The sequence below is a fragment of the Carassius carassius genome, chromosome 17 (assembly GCF_963082965.1).
Source record: "Carassius carassius chromosome 17, fCarCar2.1, whole genome shotgun sequence".
Taxonomy (NCBI): domain Eukaryota; kingdom Metazoa; phylum Chordata; class Actinopteri; order Cypriniformes; family Cyprinidae; genus Carassius; species Carassius carassius.
In genome coordinates, this window is record NC_081771.1 from 31,214,843 (window position 1) to 31,238,085 (window position 23,243).

The 23,243-nt window shown below is 35.7% G+C and overlaps 1 protein-coding gene across 2 annotated transcripts in view; it reads right to left on the reverse strand.

The window, feature by feature from the left end:
* The window catches only part of LOC132090937 (CMP-N-acetylneuraminate-beta-1,4-galactoside alpha-2,3-sialyltransferase-like), a 43,764-nt gene that overhangs the window by 7,010 nt on the left and 13,511 nt on the right, over positions 1-23,243 (reverse strand). For both annotated transcript variants that reach the window (XM_059497704.1, XM_059497703.1), the window contains 7 exons: positions 22,149-22,191; positions 20,591-20,683; positions 13,425-13,519; positions 8,887-8,950; positions 8,660-8,755; positions 8,237-8,423; positions 1,102-1,248 (listed from right to left, as the gene is read on the reverse strand). In XM_059497704.1, the coding sequence (XP_059353687.1) occupies positions 1,102-1,248; positions 8,237-8,423; positions 8,660-8,755; positions 8,887-8,950; positions 13,425-13,519; positions 20,591-20,683; positions 22,149-22,191 (725 nt within the window). The remainder of the gene's footprint in view (positions 1-1,101; positions 1,249-8,236; positions 8,424-8,659; positions 8,756-8,886; positions 8,951-13,424; positions 13,520-20,590; positions 20,684-22,148; positions 22,192-23,243) is intronic.

A 23,243-nucleotide genomic window follows, 5' to 3' on the forward strand; every position in this document is an offset into this window, starting at 1 on the left:
ATATTCATTAGTCATTCAAAGATTTGTTTAAATGAAATAAATGCGTACTTGCTTAATGCTGATGGCAAACGAGAAAGTATTATAATCTCTGCCTTTTTATTATTAATAATATAAAAGCAATCTTTATAATAGTTTTTGTATACATTAATTCCTTTGTTTAACCATTCTATCTGATTATTAGACAGACTTCTATTCGTATTAGACAGACCTGTTAACAACGACAGTAAACAAGAGAGTGTGAGCACTGTGTGCGTTCAGGCACTGCCTTTCCCAGCGCCGTCAAAATAAAAGTCTCACCTCGAACACATCGGCCAAGCAGAAAAACATATCGGCCGATGACGATATTTGAAAAATGCCAAAATCTGCCAATATATCATCTTTGCGATATATCCGTCAAGCACTACATAGTATATGTGTGTTTTATATATATATATATATATATATACATACAACATATTTTTCGGACTATAAGTCGCACCTGAGTATAAGTCGCATCAGTCCAAAAATACGTCATGATGAGGGGAAAAAACCATATAAGTCGCACTGGACTATTAGTCGCATTTATTTAGAACCATGTACCAAGAGAAAACATTACTGTCTACAGACATGAGAGGGCGCTCTATGTCTTCAGTGGTAGACTACAGGAGCACTGAGCAGCATAGAGCGCCCTCTGGAGGCTATAGACGGTAATGTTTTCTCTTGGTTCATTTCTCTCGGTTCATGGCAAATTAATTTTGATAAATAAGTCGCACCTGACTATAAGTCGCAAGACCAGCCAAACTATGAAAAAAAGTGCGACTTATAGTCCGGAAAATATGGTACACATATACACACACACACGTGTCAAACGAATAATCGCGATTAATTGCATCCAAAATATAGGTTTTTGCTTACATAATATATGTGTGTGTACTGTGTGTATTTATAAATACACAGATTACCTCTTGTCTAACTAGTTCCTAAGACATAGGCTGTGTTTATGCAACTGGCCTCTGGTTTTTTTCAAAGAGGAGAAAGTTAGAAAGTTTTTTGGACAATTCAGACTATTACGGTATGTTTAGGATTGACTGCTTCAATATTTATGTAGTGTTTGCTCCTCACCCCTATTCCCATGATGCCATTGTTGTGTGGAAGGCCGATGAATTTGAAAGCAGCTTCCTGGATGAAATACGGGTTCAGGATGCGCATGTCTTCTGGCTCTCTGGGAACGACACGTGCCACAGACTTCCAGAATCCCTCCGTTATCCACTGAAAGACATCAAGAGCGGAACACAGAAAACACTTGAATTAATCCAAGAAACAAATGAAAAGAATAAACCTGCGTGACTCCGCTGACGGTCTTTACCAGCTTTTCTTTTCAAACACTCTCGCTCCTTGAGCACGCTATAATAAACGCAGAAAGGCCTAAAGTGAAGCTGACACAGAACAGTCACTCAAAGCCGCTGAATAACGCTCTCTCAGCTGAGTAAATAAACTGCTCACTTTGATAATCAGACTAAAAAGGGTAATGCTGGCAAAGCGTTGGAGCCAAGAGCGTGTCTGAACACAGAGCTCTCACTCTCCTCGTGAGACGCCCGCTTCACCTGCAGCTAATATGAAGGATCTTTCAGACACACCTGGGAGAGAGTGACTGTTACAAGCCATAATGCCGCTTGACATTTTGGAGCAACGACTCCGGTGGGATTTCATCAAACGGCATCCCGAGTCACGGTACTACAAATAAACACGCCGCATAATTACGTCTTGCCCATGTTTTCTTTTCAAGGGAGGGTCAGGTTTTACAGAGGGTCGCACAACAAGGGCTTTGGCCCCAGGAGCCTTACTTGTGGTTTTCTGGTGTAACACAAAGCATGTGTGATACAAGGTGTATTACAAACCACTTGTGTCACGGCATAACATTATCACTGCTAGTAGTCACAACAGCCGTTATAATGAAATGCTACCAAATGCTATCAATGTTATTTGACCTTTTTTGAACATTGTTAGCTTTTTACATTACAATTTGTGTCAGGTTTGTTATTTTGCATGAGTAAGCCCTAGCATTCTAGATACTGATAAAGCATTGCATATGCTACTGAATACACATATTTCCAAGAATTTTATTTGAATCAGATTTCATACCATAAACAATAGCTAGAGCTTAAAAGTTTGCCACAGTACGAGTTTCATGAAATCTCCTACGTTCATCAAGACATTCATTTATATGGTCAAAAATACAGCAAAATTGTTCAATATTATTATAATTAAAAACAACCCTTTCATATTTGAAAATATAATTTATTTCTATGATGTAAAGCTGTATTTTCAGCATCATTCCTCCAGTCTTCAGTGTCACATGATCTTTCAGAAATAATTCTTATATGATGATTTACTGCTCAAGAAACATTTCTGATTATTATCAATTTTGAAAGCAGTTGTACTTCTTTATATTTCTATGAATTTTTGATGAATATAAAGTTCAAAAGAACAGCATTTAATTGAAATTAAAATGCTTTTAACATTATTAATGTCTTCAAAGTATCCTTTACTTGCTGAAAAAAGTATAAATTTATGAAAAAATAATAATAATCACAAAATGTTGTCATGCATTCATTTTTTAAGTATTAAAAAGCACAGCAACATTCAGAAGTGACTATATAAACATCTTCACTATACTCGAGGCCTGGCCAGCATTACTAAGGATGCAGAAAGCAGGTAAAGGTGAAATGCTGACATATTTTGAGCGAGCACTAAAGCAGAGGTGCATCGATCTGCTGTTGGTTGCTGGACTCGTAGGGTGAGAGTCATAAACACACAGGTGGAAAATGTGACGTGGCTCAGGCAGAGAGAGAAGAACACAATACCCTGCAAAGTGGAGAGGACAGGGGCCTTTTAAAAGCCTCATGAAAAACAAGAAGCGCAAACAAAGCCACAAAGGCAAGGAAGACCCTGTATCAATCACCCGGTGGCAGGATCCACCTCCTACATCGCACGAGGCCTTTGTACGCAGAGTTTCTCTGATACCTGTCACCCAGCTGCTTGAAACAGACCTGCAGAAGAGCTGACTAATGATCACGAACTCTGAACTCTGGCTGATGGATGTCTGCCGATGCGTCCAAATGGCTCATTGTGCTGTATTACAGACACGGACACTCAACACTGTCGTAGCAACAAGAGGAAAACTAATCTGACCACGTACAGCACTACGGCATAACAAGCTGGATTTGGGCTGACATGTGAGCTCACGATATACAATGAAACTCAGAAAAGTAGATGAATATAAAAATAAAAGACTAAGAAAGAAATCTCAAAATAATTTATGATCAACAAATAAGATTTAAATGTAAGATTTATTTATTTATTTTTTAGATTTTTTTCTAAAAATCACGATCACCCAATTTTTCCAGCAAACTTAATTCTGGAAATATTTTTTCCAAATGATATGAGATTTAAAAATAATTCTTCAATATATTTCTAAAGATGAGCATTTACACATATCCAAAGACACTAACACAGGAACCAGATCAAAACATACAACGACACAATGTTACAATAATCACAGTAAATGCTAAAATATACATTTATAACAAAATACTTAAATACATTTCTAGAATAAACAAATAAATGAGAAAGAAAGAAAGAAAGTTTTATTTCCAATGTATTCAGTCATTTACTAGTAGAGATTAAATTAGGGCTCTTTTAAATTGTATTATTAAGTCTTAATAAGGGATACAATGTACAGCCCATCATTATAACTAACTAACTAAATAAATGCACAAAATAGATATTTAACCTGCAATGAAGACTGGTTTACTACATAATTACACAAGTCAAACAAATAAAATATTTAATATTATATTTAACCTGCAATGAAGTCTGGTTAACTACTGTACATGGATGTGGATGGATGCACAAACATAATATTTAATCTTCAGTAATAAATTAATTTATTAACAGTATGTTTTCACTGAAATAAACGATTCAGCTTTCTTTTTGTGCTGCTTTGCCTTTTCATTGCAATTGATGAAATCATAAACCCTCTGTCAACAAGCAATATTGTCCCTGACAATATAAACCCTGGTCTTGAAGCTCAGTGTATAGGTTTGTCTTGAAAAGTGCATATGTTTGTAATCTTTAACTTCAAAACTCAATTTCTCTATGGACAAAATGAATGGCATTTTACTTCCGGAATCCTTCCAAGTCAAAAGCACAACTTGTGATTAATCTACTCAAGCACATGCATCTCTAAAAGACATTAAAGTTGAATCAAGATAACAAGCCAGTAACTGACTGAACTCTTAGTGATTCACTGAATCACGAGTCATTACTTTCAGTCTAATGTGCACATCCACACACATACTTTCTCTGATGGGTAATTCCCTGACTTCCCTTGCTTTGGCTAAAAGAGTTTGAGTGATGATGTTGGGCTGTAACCTGTGGGCGTGGATTGGGTCGTGTTTCCCTGCGCTGGAAGCCACTGCGGCTCATTCACTACAATGGCTGCTCTCAGTCGCTCTGACACTCTGGAGGTGCGAGTCACAGACGTTATCACAGAATCCATCAGTTTCCAGCAGGCTGACACACACTGTGGCATTCATAAATCACTGTGGTTTTCTGCAGCCGTCTGTGGAGCAGTAGGGGTCGCTGACCCCTGACATTGACCCCCAGCCCTCTGTCTCCTTATGTCTGAGTCACCAGACTCTGAGGACACTTGGCACTCATAAACACCATTGTATTGAAGTGTGTAAGCTGAAGATGTCATACAAAGCATCTAATGATTCATAAGACATGAACTCTGTTCCGAACCCTAGTGAGCTCCCTACCTAGACAGCATGCTCTGTATCACAAGAACGGTCTGGATCACAACGCTGACAGAAAATAGGAGATCACCAGAGACTTCAGAAAAGCAGGATTAAACCTTCTCATTTTTTTCTCTAAAAAACATTCTCTTAATGTTCTCAAATCATTGCAAACCTTCTTGAATGATCTTAAATTTGAGTAACATCACATCATCTTACTCAAACTTATATATATATATATAAATCTTCTTGTGAAATGTTTTAAAATGTCCCTTCTCTTCTCTTCGTGTCAAATCCTCTTTTTCTTAAACATTCTTTATCTCAAACATTCTCAAATGTTCCCAAAGATGTTACATTAAATCATCTTAGTCAAATAAAATTTTCAAATTAAGTCAATTAAGTTTTTGCAATGTTGATTTTTTTTGCACCCTCAGATTCCAGATTTTCAAATAGTTGTATCTCAGCCAAATACTGTCCTATCCTAACAAACCATACATCAATTGAAAGCATATTTATTCAGCTCATGATGTGTAAGGTTTTGTGGTCCAGGGTCACAAATGATCTTGAATGACCTCAAATTTAAGATCATCAAATCTCAAGTATTCTCTAATCTGATGATGTTAAATGTTCTTAAAAAGTTCTCACAACTTCCTGAATGTTCTCAAATTTGATTTGCATCAAATCATCTAAGCCAAATTAAATACGATCTTCTCAAAATCTTTTAATCTGCTAAAATGTTCTTTCAGTGTTCCTTCTCTTCTTATTAGCGATTAGCCATCCAAAGCAGTTTGACGTGACAGTGGAGACAACAGCAGCTAGTTTACTGACCCCTTGTCCACCTGCTCATGTTTGCCTTTCTATTGCCTATTGCCTTTCCTCTGCACATCTTCTTCTGGTCTAACATCTCACATATGGTGGCATTAGTCTAAACTGGCTGCTCTAAGAGCACTGATGATTTAGCTGTGTGGATGCATCATTTACGACAAGATTTCTTGGCCGCTCTTTTGCTTTCAGAAGACATAGCTGCCATTTAATTCCAAATCAACAGAGGTAAAAGTAATGAGAGCATTTCTGCGTCAAAGAATCACAAGCGAAGACTACGGCCAATAAACACACACAAAGGAAAAACATCTACTTCATCTCTGACCTCCCAATTATCCTCATCAGTATTCCTGTCTGAATGTTTTGAACAGAAGACAGTCTGCACACTTCAAAACCTTCACCGAATTAACACGTTCCGCTTAATTTCATGTGTAAATTAGATCCGTGATTGTAGCATGCGGTAGGATGTGAACGAATGTCTCACATGGACGGGTCAGAGACGGATAGTCCTCTCAAAGTGGAAGAGACATTTTAACTGAAAACAATTATGTGAAGAATTTATTTCACTGCTCTTTGCCGCAGAGTTTTTTGGTTTAAGTCTGTTTATCATTACGCAAAATTACACATAAATTCGACTTAAATTGGTTCATTTATTGTTCAGTTTGTTCAGTAAATCACTGTTTTGGCAGTAAACGGTAATAGATCTATTTAAAACGCACGCTATGGCATGAAACTATTTCTTTTTTTTCCCTCCAGAGTAAGCTGTATTTTAAGAGAATGAAACATAAAACCCTTTTTAAGACTTTTAGAAGCAAATCAAATAATTTAAGACCAACTAAATAACACTATTAGTCATGTTTTCCACTAAATACTCAAAACCTGAACATGCTAAACATTTCCAACAAAATATCATAGTAACTGTAGCATATTCATGTACAACAATAACTGATGAATATTTTTCGTCTACAGTTTTCTTTACAATGTCACCTGAAGCAGCATTTACTGTGTACTGTAAAAATAGCCATTTAAAGACTTTTACTGCAGCAGCTCACTATACTGCTCAAAGTTTGGGGTCAATAAGACTTTTCTTTAATTTAATGAATGCTGTTATTCAGCAAGGATGCATTAAACTGATCACAAGCGACAGTAAATACATTTGTATTGTTACAAAAGATTTATATTTCAAATAAATGGTGTTCTTTGAAATGTTTATTCATCAAATAATACAGAAAAAAAGAACCCAACAGTTATAAAAATATTAAGCTGTTTTTAACACTGATCTTTTTTTGAGGACCATTTTTTTTTGTACCCTTTAGGATCCTTTTTCCATAGCTTTACATTTTGAAAATGTGACTTTTTTTTCTTTTTAGGATTCTTAACCCAAGAACACTTATGTCCCAGATCCAAGACATGCATTTGTTTCTTCTTTCTTAGTCCTAATGGCTTTTCGGCTGGTGGTGGGAACTCTAATGGAGCAGTATACAGAAGGCAGAAGAAACCTTATCAGTGTTTTTAGAAAGAGAAAGACTCAAGGGAAACAGTACTGTATAGAGAATTTCTAAAGATAGGCTATATCAACAAATCTCAGCCACTAACCTTTTCAGGAAACAAACAGATTCTGAATTTATCTCCCACTACCATTATGTGGTTTGCTTTGCATAATTCTCTACAATGAGACGAGCCATTTTCTTTAAAAGTAGTCCAAAAAGATCTTTTGAGATACATTTGTTACATGTGTGACATTTGATTTTGAATCAGAGAGTTAACTTAAAATTACCCAGCGCTAAAAGTGTGGAAACAAAAATATTACAAGTTACTCGTCATGACCAGTTACACACCGGCCTATCAAAGACACGTCAAACACAAAGCCCACATCCATCTCTACTCCATGCACCACAATGCCAAAGCAGTTTCATAGGTACCTGTGGTGACAAACCTCTGGCCTATGTCCCTTAAACTGAACTCAGCTTTTGACTCAGATATTTGATTAGGCAAATACTTCAAACACTCTCTGACCTTGCACAATCTGTCTTTACTCCTTGCAAACTTTTTTAATGCAAATTTTGCTGATTTGTCATTGTCACCAATATAATAATATGTAGTTTTCTGCAAAAATTACTTGAAAGCATCAGTAAAAATGTTGAAACCTACAAAAAAATAAAAAAAATAAAAAAAACTTTGTATGCAAATGTTTTCCAGCAAAAGTGTTTTATATTTAGGTTTACTTTATTGGGGTTTTGTAATAATAATAAAATAATATCTAAAAATAAAATAAAGAACATGGCTTATTTCTAAAATTAAAATGGTCTTAAAAAGAGGTTTTTGACCCTAGGCATGCATATGTGATATTATTGTTCAGAGCACACACTATGCTGCCCCCTAATGGCAATGTGTACATCAGCAAGTACTATTTCTAAACCATATTTGTATCTCATTTATATCATCTCATTTACTATAAGCAGACAATTTCTTTAGCATTTCCTGTGCTGATTTTAAAAACACATCTACTGAATAACATAAAAAAAAAAACTAAGAATACTGTATTCCTATTGCTGGATACAAATATAGTCAAATAAGATTGAAATAAGAAAAAAATGCTGATGAAACATGAGGTTTCAGATTTGTGAACGCCTTACCATCTTTTCATTAAGCACCATGTGACGCAGCCATCTGAAGTCCATGGGTTTAAAGGCAGATAAGACGAAAAGCGAGCTCTTCTCGTAGCGCTCCAGTCTCTGGATGGCTCCTTCGGGATATGTGATACGCATGGTGGTCTTCGAGCCCACGTCCTTCTCGAACCCGGCGACTGGAGCCCCGTTCAGTCTAAAAAAAACCCAGAGGACAAATCAACGTTGTTAACGTCTGCTATTGATGTGCAGGATTCAGCTGTGAACATTAATAACCTATTTGTATTCATAATCATTCAGCTAATGTAATACCTGGCTCCTCTTCTGAAACAACAACTGATTTGTGTTAACATGCCAAATATTAAGTGGAAAATTAAAAGAGAAAAAATGCAAAGCAGCAATCTATAAAAAGTTACTTTTATAATAACTTACCGTACAACAACATCATACTGATCGATTTGGGATCCCAGGGACTTGTTGGACAGAATGCCTCCGTTGCCAATGATAATACACTTCTTACAACTTATACTACAGGAGACAATGACAGAACATGATTATAGAAACTGAGGAGCTGTAATGTTCATCATGTAATAAACAAATTATATGTTTCTTGCAAAAGAATGAGATTGTGTTTTGGCGATTATGTGGACGTTAATTACCTGTCAAGTTCTGAACCAAGTGAATATCTCTTTGTAGCTTTTAAAATGCGATCAATGATATATTCTGTGGACAGAGAAAATGCTATTATTTACATAAAACAACTGAACAAAGGTCTGAACAAAACAGCTATTGATTTTCTAACAAATAACTAAACTAACATTAAAGATAGCTAAAGATTACAGTTACATATTACCCACTCATTCCTCATGACCACAATTAGCATATTATGTTTAAGCAACATGATTTGGGTCGCAGTTATATTAATTGTACATAATATTTAAGCTGGAAGATCTCTGTGAATTATGCATGAACGTTGGATTGAAATAGAGGAATAGTTCACCCAGAATTAAACATCTGATGAAAATGTACTTATCCTCAGTCCATTCAAGGTGTAAATAAGTTCATTTCCTCATGGGAACAGATTTGGAGAAAAGTAATAAAATGATAAAATCATCACAATAATTCACAAGTAATCCACATCATTCCAGTCTATCAATGTATGTCTTGTGAAGTGAAAAGCTGTGCTTGTAAAAAAAAAAAAAAAAAAATGTCAAACTATTGCTTCCAGCAAAAATTTGAGCCCTCCTTAGGATTGCTTTCTCCAGTTAAAAATACATACAGGTCCTTCTCAAAAAATTAGCATATTGTGATTTTCCATAATGTAATGATAAAAATCAAACTTTCATATATTTTAGATTCATTGCACACCAACTGAAATATTTCAGGTCTTTTATTGTTTTAATACTGATGATTTTGGCATAAAGCTGATGAAAACCCAAAATTCCTGTCTCAAAAAATTAGCATATCATGAAAAGGTTCTCTAAACGAGCTATTAACCTAATCATCTGAATCAACTAATTAACTCTAAACACCTGCAAAAGATTTCTGAGGCTTTTAAAAACTCCCAGCCTGGTTCATTACTCAAAACCGCAATCATGGGTAAGACTGCTGACCAGAAGGCCATCATTGACACCCTCAAGCGAGAGGGTAAGACACAGAAAGAAATTTCTGAACGAACAGGCTGTTCCCAGAGTGCTGTATCAAGCCACCTCAGTGGGAAGTCTGTGGGAAGGAAAAAGTGTGGCAAAAAACGCTGCACAACGAGAAGAGGTGACCGGACCCTGAGGAAGATTGTGGAGAAGGACTGATTCCAGACCTTGGGGGACCTGCGGAAGCAGTGGACTGAGTCTGGAGTAGAAACATCCAGAGCCACCGTGCACAGGCGTGTGCAGGAAATGGGCTACAGGTGCCGCATTCCCCAGGTCAAGCCACTTTTGAACCAGAAACAGCGGCAGAAGCACCTGACCTGGGCTACAGAGAAGCAGCACTGGACTTTTGGACAAATTTTGCATGTCATTCGGAAATCAAGGTGCCAGAGTCTGGAGGAAGACTGGGGAGAAGGAAATGCCAAAATACCTGAAGTCCAGTGTCAAGTACCCAACAGTCAGTCATGGTCTGGGGTGCCATGTCAGCTGCTGGTGTTGGTCCACTGTGTTTTATCAAGGGCAGGGTCAATGCAGCTAGTTATCAGGAGATTTTGGAGCACTTCATGCTTCCATCTGCTGAAAAGCTTTATGGAGATGAAGATTTCGTTTTTCAGCACGACCTGGCACCTGCTCACAGTGCCAAAACCACTGGTAAATGGTTTACTGACCATGGTATTACTGTGCTCAATTGGCCTGCCAACTCTCCTGACCTGAACCCCATAGAGAATCTGTGGGAAATTGTGAAGAGAAAGTTGAGAGAGGCCAGACCCAACACTCTGGATGAGCTTAAGGCCGCTATCGAAGCATCCTGGGCCTCCATAACACCTCAGCAGTGCCACAGGCTGATTGCCTCCATGCCACGCCGCATTGAAGCAGTCATTTCTGCAAAAGGACTCCCGACCAAGTATTGAGTGCATAACTGAACATAATTATTTGAAGGTTGACTTTTTTTTGTATTAAAAACACTTTTCTTTTATTGGTCGGATGAAATATGCTAATTTTTTGAGACAGGCATTTTGGGTTTTCATGAGCTGTATGCCAAAATCATCAGTATTAAAACAATAAAAGACCTGAAATATTTCAGTTGGTGTGCAATGAATCTAAAATAAATGTAAGTTTAATTTTTATCATTACATTATGGAAAATAATGAACTCTATCACAATATGCTAATTTTTTGAGAAGGACCTGTATTTTCTGATTCAGGAGAGAAATATGCACAGATCAAACACAGTTTAGGGAAATGGAAGACGGTTTAAAATATTTCTAACAAACACTGGTGTTTGGTGTGGATTACTTTGATGTTTTTATCAGATGTTTGGACTCTCATTCTGACGGCACCCATTCACTGCAGAGGATCCATTGCTGAGCAACTGATGGAATGCTAGATTTCTTCAAATCTGTTCCAATGAACCAACAACAAACCCATTAGCATTTTAGGCATGAGGTTGAGCAAATTTTCAGCAATTTTTTTTTTTTTTTGGATAAGGGACATTTCTAAAGCAGCCCCCTTACATGCTGCCAACAATGCTGTAGCCTCCTGGGAAAAAACCTACATCACAGCTTCAAACACACTTAAGAATTAGGAAAAAGCCTAAGTTTAGAACACCCTTTATCTTATGCACCATGCTATTTTTAGTAATACATTCCACTGGAGAAAAGGCTCTTTATGCTAAAGATAACAGAACAGGATTCATACGTAAATACTTTTGGTCCTTTTTAAAGTCTGCCTGCTAAACAATGTGATCCAGATTACTTGGAATAGATGTATGACTCCTTTTCTCAACATGCCACACTATTTAAGGCATCATTCATGTCTGCAGCATGAAAAGTTGAATCCATAGGGTAGGGCTCTGTTTAAAAGCATGAGCAGCATTTCAAGTGCTTTTCATCTCAACATCACATTAGAGCACATTAGACAGCAGTAATTCCCACACAGACATGTAATTCAAGTACCAGTGTTTGAGAAACATCAGCGGGATGGATGCAGAGATGCCGACAGCTGTGCTCTTAATGTCCCACAGCATCTGCCAAAGCAGCTAAACGGAGTCAGAGCAGAACTCATCACTTAACATGCACATTTGTGATTTAATCAGGCTGGAAGGAAATTACACCCAAAGCCTCCAGGGCAGACATGAATGAAGGTGAGTGGAAAGGAGAAATGCCTCATGTTTCTGGTTTAAATGTCTGAAAGCACACTGGATGAAAGAACCATTGAAAACCTGACTGAACAAAGGCCACGAGGAAATGGCTTTCACTTTACCTGCAGGAGCCCTTGCTGACGGGTTAATTAGTTTAACATCTACCTAATATATATATTTTTTCCTCATCTGTAAGTCAAGTGTATAATCTTTGCGAAAACACTGGTGTATCCACATATTTCTTGGTGTTTGCTGCTAGCCTTAATGTTTTAGAAACAAGTCTCTTATGCTTTTATTGCAGAAGCCATGATACCTCACCATTCAAAAGTTTGGGGTAATTAAGAATTAAAAAAAATAAATTAGGTAACAATTTAGTATAGAGACTCAATTCTCACTGTTTAATAGCATGCCCATTAATAACATATTGGCTGTTTATTAATACTTTAAAAGCACATATTCTGGATAAACATATTCTACATCCTTAATCCTACCCAATATCTAAACTTAACAACTACTTTAATGAGTATTTATATAATATGCAGAAAATTAGGAGTTTGAGGCAAAAGTTGTAGTTAATAGTTTGTTAATTGTGAGAACTGGACCTTAAAATAAAGTGTGAACAGAAATGAACACTTTACTTCAGCAAGGAAGCATCAAATTGATTAAAAGTGACTGTAAAGACATTTATAATGTTTCAAAAGATTATTTTTTTAAATACATGCTGATCTCTTTAACTTTGTATTCATTTTTTTTATTAAAAGTTATTTAAAATTGTAATATTTCATAATTTAGCGTTTTAAATGACTATGAATAAATAAATGCACTCTTTCAAAATTATTTAAAAATCTTAACTCCAAACATTTGACCAGTAGTGTATAATATAATAGAAAATAAAATTCTTAGGATGCACTTTTTGCTTTAGTAATGGACCCATGATGAAGTACAACATGACTTACTTTCATATAATCATGGATGCCTGAAAATTTGTAATATTTGTGGGAAAATATTTGTGAGGAGAATTGTGAAAATACAAATGGATTCGTATCCGACCGGCAGTAGATTCCTCTGAGGACCGCTGACTGAACAACAGATTGGGATTTCCTTTGTGATTTGTACAGCGCTTGTGTGAGAAAAACACAGGCATTTGAAATTACAAAGCACTTCTTGCGAAACACTAATTTACTTGACCTCCTCAGGGAGAACTAGGCCCGTCTGAACCAAGTGTGTGAGTTATGATTGTTGTTAATAAACATTTAAATACCAAGAGGACAAAAATCACTGGACTGAGCGAGGGCTGGCAACAAAAAGTGAATGTTGCACTATATCTAACTATATTACATACCGTATATTCAGTTCATCTATATTGTCTTTTTTCACATCTCGATGCAAAACAACTAAAAAAAGAAAAATACCTTGTGTTCTTACTCCAAACGGAGGCACGTAAGTGTTGATCTTTGATAGCCGCTTGAAACTTGGATCGAGGAACATGGGGGCAGGTTTTGCAAACCTAAAATAATAAATAATAGACAAAGAGAAAACAAGTTAAAACAAGCACGCTACAATCACTCCACAGCCTGCATGAGAAAAGGGGAGCGATACTCTGATAACCGGTGCAATATCAAAAACGCTGGAATATTGGAAAGGATTATGAGGTTCGCATTACCCATAATCCCACTGGCTACCGGTGTGTTTATCAGTTTGTAAGAGATGAGCACTGGAATGTCTAAGGCCTAAACTTGACCTTTCCTCAAAACAAGCAGACAGACTTATAAGGAGCCGAGATCACCAAGCTACAAGCTGCTCACTTACAGACATTCGACTACAATCCAACTTCAATAAAACTGTTTTTTAAATATATAACTGTGGGATGACAATTTATTTTTGAAATCAGAATATTTTTGGCACAAAAATGCACATAATTTTTCCACCAAAAATTCTTATCTGAAATGCTATTGCTTTTTTTTTTATGGATAGAAGGCAGTGTGCACTTGAAATGGCCTACATTTAATTAGGCTTTGCAAATGTGATGGTGAATGATGACAGGTTTTATATTTATAGGAAAGACGTTAAAAAGAAAAGAAACTGACCGGACCCGACTGAACAAATGATTTAGCAATCAAGGAACAGTTTTTCCATTTAAATGAATCATCTGAATAAATCGATTCACTAAGATGAATTTGATCTTCCAAAGCTACATAGCAATATGACACTAGTTAAAGTGCCATTACACTCGGTATCAGAATGTCTGCAAGTCATATAACTAGATTCATTGATTATTTTTGCTCTGATGACATTGGGTAGCAACATGAAAATTCCACGAAAATTCTGCTTGATGACTGAAAATAATCTAGAGTTAAAGTATTTATACTAATCAACTATATTTCTTGGCAGAATTTATCATTATTATTTATTAACAAAATATTTTTTTATATATTTTTTTATTTGCTTAATTATAAATTATTACAAATAGGAAATGTATTTTTATATAAAACATTTATTTATTGTTAAACATTTGTTTGTGCATTGTGACATTACGTAAAATGAAAACTAGGAATTAAAATAACTGTAAATAAGAAAATAATCATTAAAAAAAAAAACTGAAAGAATTACTGTATTGTAGCTTGATGAGAGAGTAGCTTAATGTCAAGATGCATCACAGAACATGTGCTTAACTGAAAATGTAAATTATCTAAAATATATATATATATTTTAAATCTTACCACTACTTCCTGGAAAAACCATGCAACTAGAAAAGCTACTCTACTTTAAAATAGCTACAATCATGAACGCTGTGAAATTTGAAGTTACTTTTAGTTACTCTCCAAATTTCTTTCCTATGAAAAACAAGAAGAGAGAATAAAAAGGAATAGATGAGAAACTGCATCATGTGACCAACAGATTATAATAGGTCTTGAGTACTTTGTTTAATGCTATGTAGCACCAAACCAACCATGTTATGCAAACAATCATTAACAGTGCCAGTGGAAAAACTCTCCCATACTGTCCACAAATACAACTTAAGCTGTATTTCAAGGAGAACCGCCTTGATTTCTGTCAACATCCTCCACCCAGCGTGCACCTGACACAACTAACCACATCACAAACTACCCCGAACATCTGACTGGCTGACACAACACCTGAACACTTCTGTCATGCTGTACGCAGCTGTCCGAGCCCTGGAGTAATGCACTAATGACACAGGTGCTCCAGTGTATCTGATTCCCACGACCACAACCACGACTCTGCGCTTCCTCACATCTCAACACTGTAAGTGAAGGTGACACACACTCCCGCGTTTCTCACTGCCTTCAACCTCCAAACACGTACACTTGTGAGAAAAGTATGTGAACCCTTCATAATTACTAGAATTACAGCATACGCAAGTCCTATACTATAATCGGATATTTATTTCATAAGGAGACCAATTTTAAAAGGGCCAGAGAAAATGTTGAGATGAAGCTTTTCAGAAAGTTTCAGCAGGTGCTTCTTAGAGATTGTTGCCAAAAACAGTTTCAAAAGTTATTAAATTACTGAAACTGCACTTGAAAATCAGAGACAGCAATAGGAACTCAAACTCGTCAGATTCTCACAAAGTCAACTAATCTGTGCTGCCAAACAGATTTATTTTATATTTGACTATATGTGGGTCAAAGATGTGGCATCCTATTTTGGTGTCTGCATCAAATCATTTTAATAAAAGTGATTTTATATACACAGAAAACATATTAAATGCAAGTAAAGTGTCTACTTAGTGTTTCAAATGACATAAAATGTCAAAATATGGGTGAAATCCTGTTTTATCTTCATTCAGTGTAACACACACAAACACATGTACATATATATATTATATGTGTGTGTGTCTATATGTGACCCTGGACAAAACCAGTCTTAAGTCTCTGGGGTATAATTTTAGCGATAGCCATAACAACATTGTATTGGGCAAAATTATTGATTTTTCTTTTATGCAAAAAAATAATTAGGATATTAATTAAAGATCATGCTCCGTGAAGATATTTTGTACATTTCCTAGCATAAATATATCAAAACTTAATTTTTAATTAGTGATATGCATTGCTAAGAACTTCATTTGGACAACTTTAAAGGTGATTTGCTCAGTATTTAGATTTTTTGCACCCTCAGATTCCAGATTTTCAAATAGTTGTATCTCAGTCAAATATTGTCAGATCCTAATAAACCATACATCAATGGAAAATGTATTCAGCTTTCACATTATGTATAGTTCTCAATTTCAAAAAATTGACACTTAAGACTAAATGCCATGTAATTATTCATCTAAATATGCTTGACCAGATTTATTGGTATATGAACTATTGTTGCACTGAATGACATTTCAGTGAGTGTCTAATATAAATCATGTTAAAAATGTATGATAGTCATCATTATTGATGCTCAGAAAATAAATAAATAGGACAAATTCTAATGCATGAAAAACAAACAAACAAATCAACCTTAAAGCTGTATTACACTTTAATAATTTTTTGTTGCTTGAAAACCCCTTTCGTCTTTGACCCATGTTAAATATTGACTCATTTAAACGGTTCAAATGAGTTAAAAAGAACTTAAAAGTCTTTTGAGCTACAAAACCGTGGCTGTATATACAGGATGCATTTATGACTCACGTGTGCTGTAAGCACATCTTGATTCTTGAATTTTTGCTTTTATTTCCAGAGCAGTGGTCAGGCTGTAAACAGGTTCCTGGATCATGTTCAACAACGCGTGTCAAGTGCTAATTACATGGCTAACTAAATGTTGTAGGTTTAGTGTCTCAACAAACACTGTAGATGTCATGGTCTATTTAATATTCCCATCTGACTCCACTTACACCAGAAAGGTTCAGCATCATGTGATCTGGCCCTGAGTCTCATTTTTACACAGCTTAGCTCTATTTAAAGAGGTCATGAACTGAGAAACCAAAATTCCCTTGATCTTTTGACATATAAGAGGTTGTACTATAAAAACACCCTCAAAACTTTATCTAAAAACAGTCTAAAAACAGCTTATATTGAAGGCAATCTGCCAAAAGCTGTGGCTTGTGGAATGTTCTGCTCTATGATGTAATAGTGTGTATAAGCACCGCCTCCACAGAAGATCATCAACACCTCAGCATCACTGTCTGTTTAGCCCCGCCCACCGATCTGTGCATGCAGTTATTATGAGAGGCAAACACGCAGGTCTACGCAGAAACCGAACGATAAAGATGGCTCTGAGGACAACAAGATGCTGTGCAGAACCAAGCTGTGGAAAGACATGCTTTGAATTACCTTACTTCTGAACACAACGTAAGGAAAAAGTGGATGAATTTTATTTTTAATAAAGATCCAGAATGCATCAGTAAGAGCTTGGTCCCTTGTCCACTTCATTTTATCGCGGATTACAAAACGGGCACATTCGTCACATTTTCAAAGAGACTGAAACTAAAAGACGATGCTGTGCGACTGTATTGTATGTAACAATGTTGTAACCTAAGTGTGAGAAACTGTTTTCTTTACGTGGTCACTATTCCTTTGACTGCTAAACACATCATATGACATGTAGTGAGTATTTATGTGTTTTTGACCTAAATCACAGCAACGTCCATCTGTGAGAGATGTCAGCAGCCAAACATACACATCTATTCACCAATCACAGCAGTGGGTGTTTACTTCTGAATCTACAATCCTCCACGTCTAGACAAACAGAGCAGGATCGTTTAAAGGGATAGTTCACCCAAAAAACACAATAATGTTATCATTACACACCCTCATGTCGTTTCAAACCTGTGTGACTTTGTTCCACCAAAAAAGAAGCGATTTTAAAGAATGTTATCCATCAAAATGTTTTGTTTACTATTGACTTCAATTGCATGAACCAAAAATGTATTAATAAATAAAATAATTAATAATAATAAAAAATGTGAAGACTTTTTTTTTCTTTTCTTTAGGAGAAAGTATTTTGAAGAATGTTGGAATTTTTTCATTGTATATACTAAATAAATAAAAAAAATCTTCTTTAATTATCATTCACTGAAGAAAGTCTGTCATACAGGTTTAAAAGGACATAAGTAAATGACAACAAACTTTGATATGAATGGTGGATAATTTTTGAAGCCATTACAGTAAATTACGAAAAAAATTTAATTATATAATTAAATGTAATAATTTTATATAATTATATCTGAAGAGTTCAGATGCAAAAGCCTCTGTGCTGTCTAAAATTTTCTTCTAAAATTATTATTATTCTCAGGCTAATTAATTACATGATGTGGTGATAAATTAACCTAATCAAACTTGGCTGAGAAATTACTCCCAAAAGATAATTTAGAGTCACTGTTGTGTAAACCATTAAACAGACATTGAAAATTGTAGTTTTTTTATATTGTATAAAATGTATTACCTATACTCTTTTGGACCACGAGGGTGAGTAAATGATGAAAGAATTGTCATTTTTGGGTGGGTGAACTATACCTTTAATAATATATTTTATTAATTTTATTATTATTACTATGGAAATATTAAATTATTTCTTTAATGAAATGATACTCTAAATAAGAAACTAAAACTGCCAGTAGGTGGTGGTAAATGTCTTAACGATCAAGTCATCAAGTAATTTGTTTACTCATTTGATTGGCTGATTGTTTCAAATGGCTGAGTTATTTAGGAACGAAGTAAATGCTTCTTTATGAATGGTTCACTGAATCATTCGGCTTGTTCGACTTGAAGCTGGTCATCACCATCAGACTGATCGGTCTGATCGATTCAAATCCAACGTGCTTATGGCCAATGGCTCAAATTGCCAAATGGTTCACCCAATTCGTTCAAAACGTGCATTCAGAAGTGAAATACAGCTGTGTGTTGCTCAGAGATAAACAGTTCTGCTTTGTCTTTATATTTTCGTTGGTAAAACTGAGAAAAACAAACAACTTTGCGTCTAAAATAACACAATATTAACTTCTTTCTTACTGAACTGTTGTTTAAGATCAGTATCACATTTGCACTCGTGTGATATTGCACTTAGCCTGTTGCTCATGTGATATTACTTAACTATATGATGTAAATATTAGACAATCTCAACCTGGAGATTTTTCCCTGAAGATATTTTAGGGACATTCTAACTACGTTCTCTAGGCTCCATCACGCAGTGAGTTGTTTCCCTGTGTCATATTTTTCATCAGTTGACTGTATGAAATGTCAGATGAGCCACGTAGGTCTGGAGCGGGGCAAGTGCGTTAAATGCCTTAATAATTTTGCACTTGAACTCTTGGTGTGACAATTAAAGCAGCTTTTGCCCAGGTGCACTTGTGCATTGATTTTTAGGTAGATTGCAGGTAGGTTCTTGAAGCATCTAATATTTATATATATATATATATATATATATATATATATATATATATATATATATATATAAAATTGGAGACGTGTTTTTGCATTGTGACATTTGTGATTTTATACAGTATATATGATTTTTAAACAATTTTGTTATAATTACAGTATCATAATTTAATGAGAATTACAAAAAAAGGTTAAACTGTCCGGACACATTAAAGAAAATGTGCTTAGCTGCCATGAAAACAATGTCACAAATTGAAAACTATGTATTTTGAATTCTGAGTGTGTTTTGACCTGAACCAAGAACCAGAAAACAAATAAACTCAACACACACTCAAAGGTATGCATTCATCCCACAGTGAAGAATTAAGAAAAATATTAAAACGTGTGATTTTAAAAGGATTCAGATATTAGAAGAATTGATTAGATCCAAAAACTGGTTTATGTTAATCACAGAGGCTCAGGCACAGGCTCAAGTCTTGTGGCTAAAGGAAAGCTTTGCGTGTCAGTCGTGTGAAGCAGAAGCATGGGTTTCTCACGCACTGGGAGCCCAGAGGAGCACAACAGACCCAAAAAAAGATCTGCATCATTTCTGATGCCAGTCTGAGGCGCTCTGTGGACACATTTCTGAAACATGCCTTAAATCAACACATAAGGGATAAAGAGCATTCACGGTGGGGAATCTTCTCAGACACTGAATTATTTAAAAGAAAAGGAAATGTCTTTCTATGCTCCTCTCAAGTGCATTGCATCCTCACTGTGTAATGGGTTTAAGACAAACTATACAACACACACGAAGTTATGAACCATTCTACAAAGAAGAAGGTCAAGTCTTAGGTAGCCAACAAAACTGTTCTCAATCCTTTCTACTGTATGTTCTCACTCCTGAAAAATTATTAAATGTGCTTGTTAAAAAAAAAAGCTTGTTAAAACTAGTTAAAAATAGCATTGCTGGTGAGCAGTAATAAGACAGTTTCAAGATGATTTCATCTGGTCAAGCTGATGTATCTGCAACAGTTACCAGCAATGACCAGCGATGCTTGTACAGAACCGATAAAGAACTCTTGTAATTTCTCTTTGTGATCTTGTAAAGTCTTTGCACTTTCATTTTCCTGGTCTTAATGAGAATGTTATTCATCTAAATCTCAATTATATTAAACAGCAGCAAAATGAGATGCGTGTCTGCATGCACATTTACAAATATGAAATTTTGAACTTCCAGTATTTCCAAATGCACGATGAGATCAGCTTACTTTGGATAGATTGAAGTCATCTTGGCCTCTGCATAACCCGGTTTACACTCGCTTTTACTGAGATTATCAAATTTATACTGCAGCTCCAGAGGCCTGTGAACCAAAGACAGAAGAAGATCCTTTTCAGTAGTGTCCTATAGTGGAGTAATCACAGGTGTAGAAAAGCACAGGAACACATTACATTTTACAATATAATCATACAGAAAACAGTTGATCTTATGATCAAATACATGTAGCCGTTTCTTCTCAAAAAGATGAAAAATCGTACTGACCCCAAATTTGTCAACAGTGGTATACCATTAAAATTAACCTTAAATTATTGTAATCAAAAGCAAGTCATTTTGTGAAATATAAAACATGAACAATACAGGTTTTGTTTGAACCATGGCCACAAGTTCGAAGAATTATCCTAATTACTTCTTAATAAACCTGTGGAGTATTTTAAAATGCCCCAGACCATACTGATTTAAATTTGATTGATTATGGAAGTTCCTTCATTCTCAAGCAGATTAACATGCCTAAAATAGAGCTCTGTATCTTACTAAATGCTTTGGGGTCTGGAGAGAGGTGGAAAGCAGCTGTGTCAAGCTCTCGGTGCCCAGAGGATGTACAATGATGTACAAGGCTGCTCAATGAGATGACAACTTGTGTGAGGAGTAGTTTATTTTATATAAGCGCCAGTATAAACCCACTAATTCACAGGCCGGCAAATGGAAACTTTCTAGTAAGTTTACATCAATACTGTGAGTGCTGGACATATAAAGATGACCTGTTGACAGTGCCATTTATACAGGTGGCCGTTAATGGTAATAAGAGAGGTCGAGCCATGTTTTACTTCGGGTAAACGGACCTCCCATACAGACAAAATCAGGATTGTTAAATCAGACAGGGCTGGGTGAGAGCCAAGAGATCATTCATTAGAAATGTTTTAGGGCGCCATTAATTATCCTTCCAAAGTAAAGCTCAAATAAACAACAAGCCGAGTTATAAAGAGAGACAAATTGCTGGATAGTACAGGCCAAAGTGAACTCAACACATACATGCACACTCTGAAATTCTGTTACGAAACCTAGTGAGCGGTCTTGCCCTACATAGCCAGCTGCCTTCGGAGGCAACATCCCAAATGAAATCAAATGGTTTGGAACATTGACAACAATTCTGTGTGTCACACAAACAGAAATGAAAAAAGATTCGACTTCAACAGAGTATAAAATGTTGGGAGAAGTAGTCCATTTGAATTAGACCGAACTATTTTTGTCAATAGTTAAAAATATTAGATATTAGAGTAACTTGTATATAGAAATAGATTATTCCCAGTTCTGCTGTATACGTTAAAACACAGAGGCTTGTATAACCCCCCCCCCCCCCCCCCCCCAAATTTTTTTCAGCAGACTTGTTGCAAAATGCAACCTAAAATGTGCCTAAGGTATTTTAGAAAGCAGCATAATTGTACTAACCTTCAGTGCAGTGATGAATGCATATTGAAATGCTGCCTATGTAGGCATCTCTAGGTTTTGAAACAGAAACTCATGCTCATGGATGATAATGCATTACTTACAGTTTTCTGTCAGGCTCGGTAAGGAATCCCTGCTTGTCGTATTCTAAAGAGAGAAGAAATACAAGAAATCAACAGAGTTTATGTTCCTAAAAGAGAAAGAAGAGAGAGAGAGATGCAGTGTGTTATCACCACTGTGTCAACAGGAAGGGATGGAAATATTTCAGCAGGAAAGTATATCCATTGTTGAGAGTGCAGGTTACAAAGAAATATATTATTATTATAGTTATAGTTATACAGAGGGAAATGAGAGAGGCTGATTACTGTGTATAGAACAACATGGGCAGTATATATTTGACCATCAGTAGCACAAAAACAGTAAACTAAACAAAACTGAATATGGATATTCAGTAAAATGCCCTTCAATGGCTACCAGCATTGACTCTGAACAGCCAGGAAGTAAAACACTGAAATATAGTCTATGCAAAAAAAAAGAAGAAAAAAAGAAAAGAAAAACACTGCAGAGTACAAGCGATTACACAAAGTATGCATAGCTTTCTCACTTTACTGAATTATTTTAAAGGAATCTTGATGGGATTGATGAATGTGTTTTAATTACCTGTCGCTAACTACATGAGGAATGTGTGCTTGCAATGCATTAGTCAAGGATTTGCACGTGATTGGCCAAACATTTCACAAACTTTAGATGGAACTATGTACAGTTGCAATATGGACATGAAATACTGATTGTAAGAATAAAATAAAATAAGAAAGTGGAAAAAAGGGATATGACTAGCACAGTTAAGCAAGTTAATTATGTAGCTTAGCTATAAAACATAGAAGAGTATTTTACTAAAGATTGACAAGGATGACAAAAACACGCATAGGAATGCAAGCTGTTAAAATGAATTAAGATTAAATATGATGTTTATTGTTCTAAGTGCCAGGCAACATTAGACTGCACAGTTTACTAAACCTGGTAATAAAGTTTTAGAACCCATGAAGTCCTATTTTATAACAGTGATGTGGTTACATGTTTAACACAGAAGGATATTAGAGAGATCTGTTACTTCCTGACAAACCAAAACTGATAAACATTCAAAGAAAGAACCCTTAAAAGTAGGTCAAGACATATTTTTGGTAAAATAAGCTGAATGC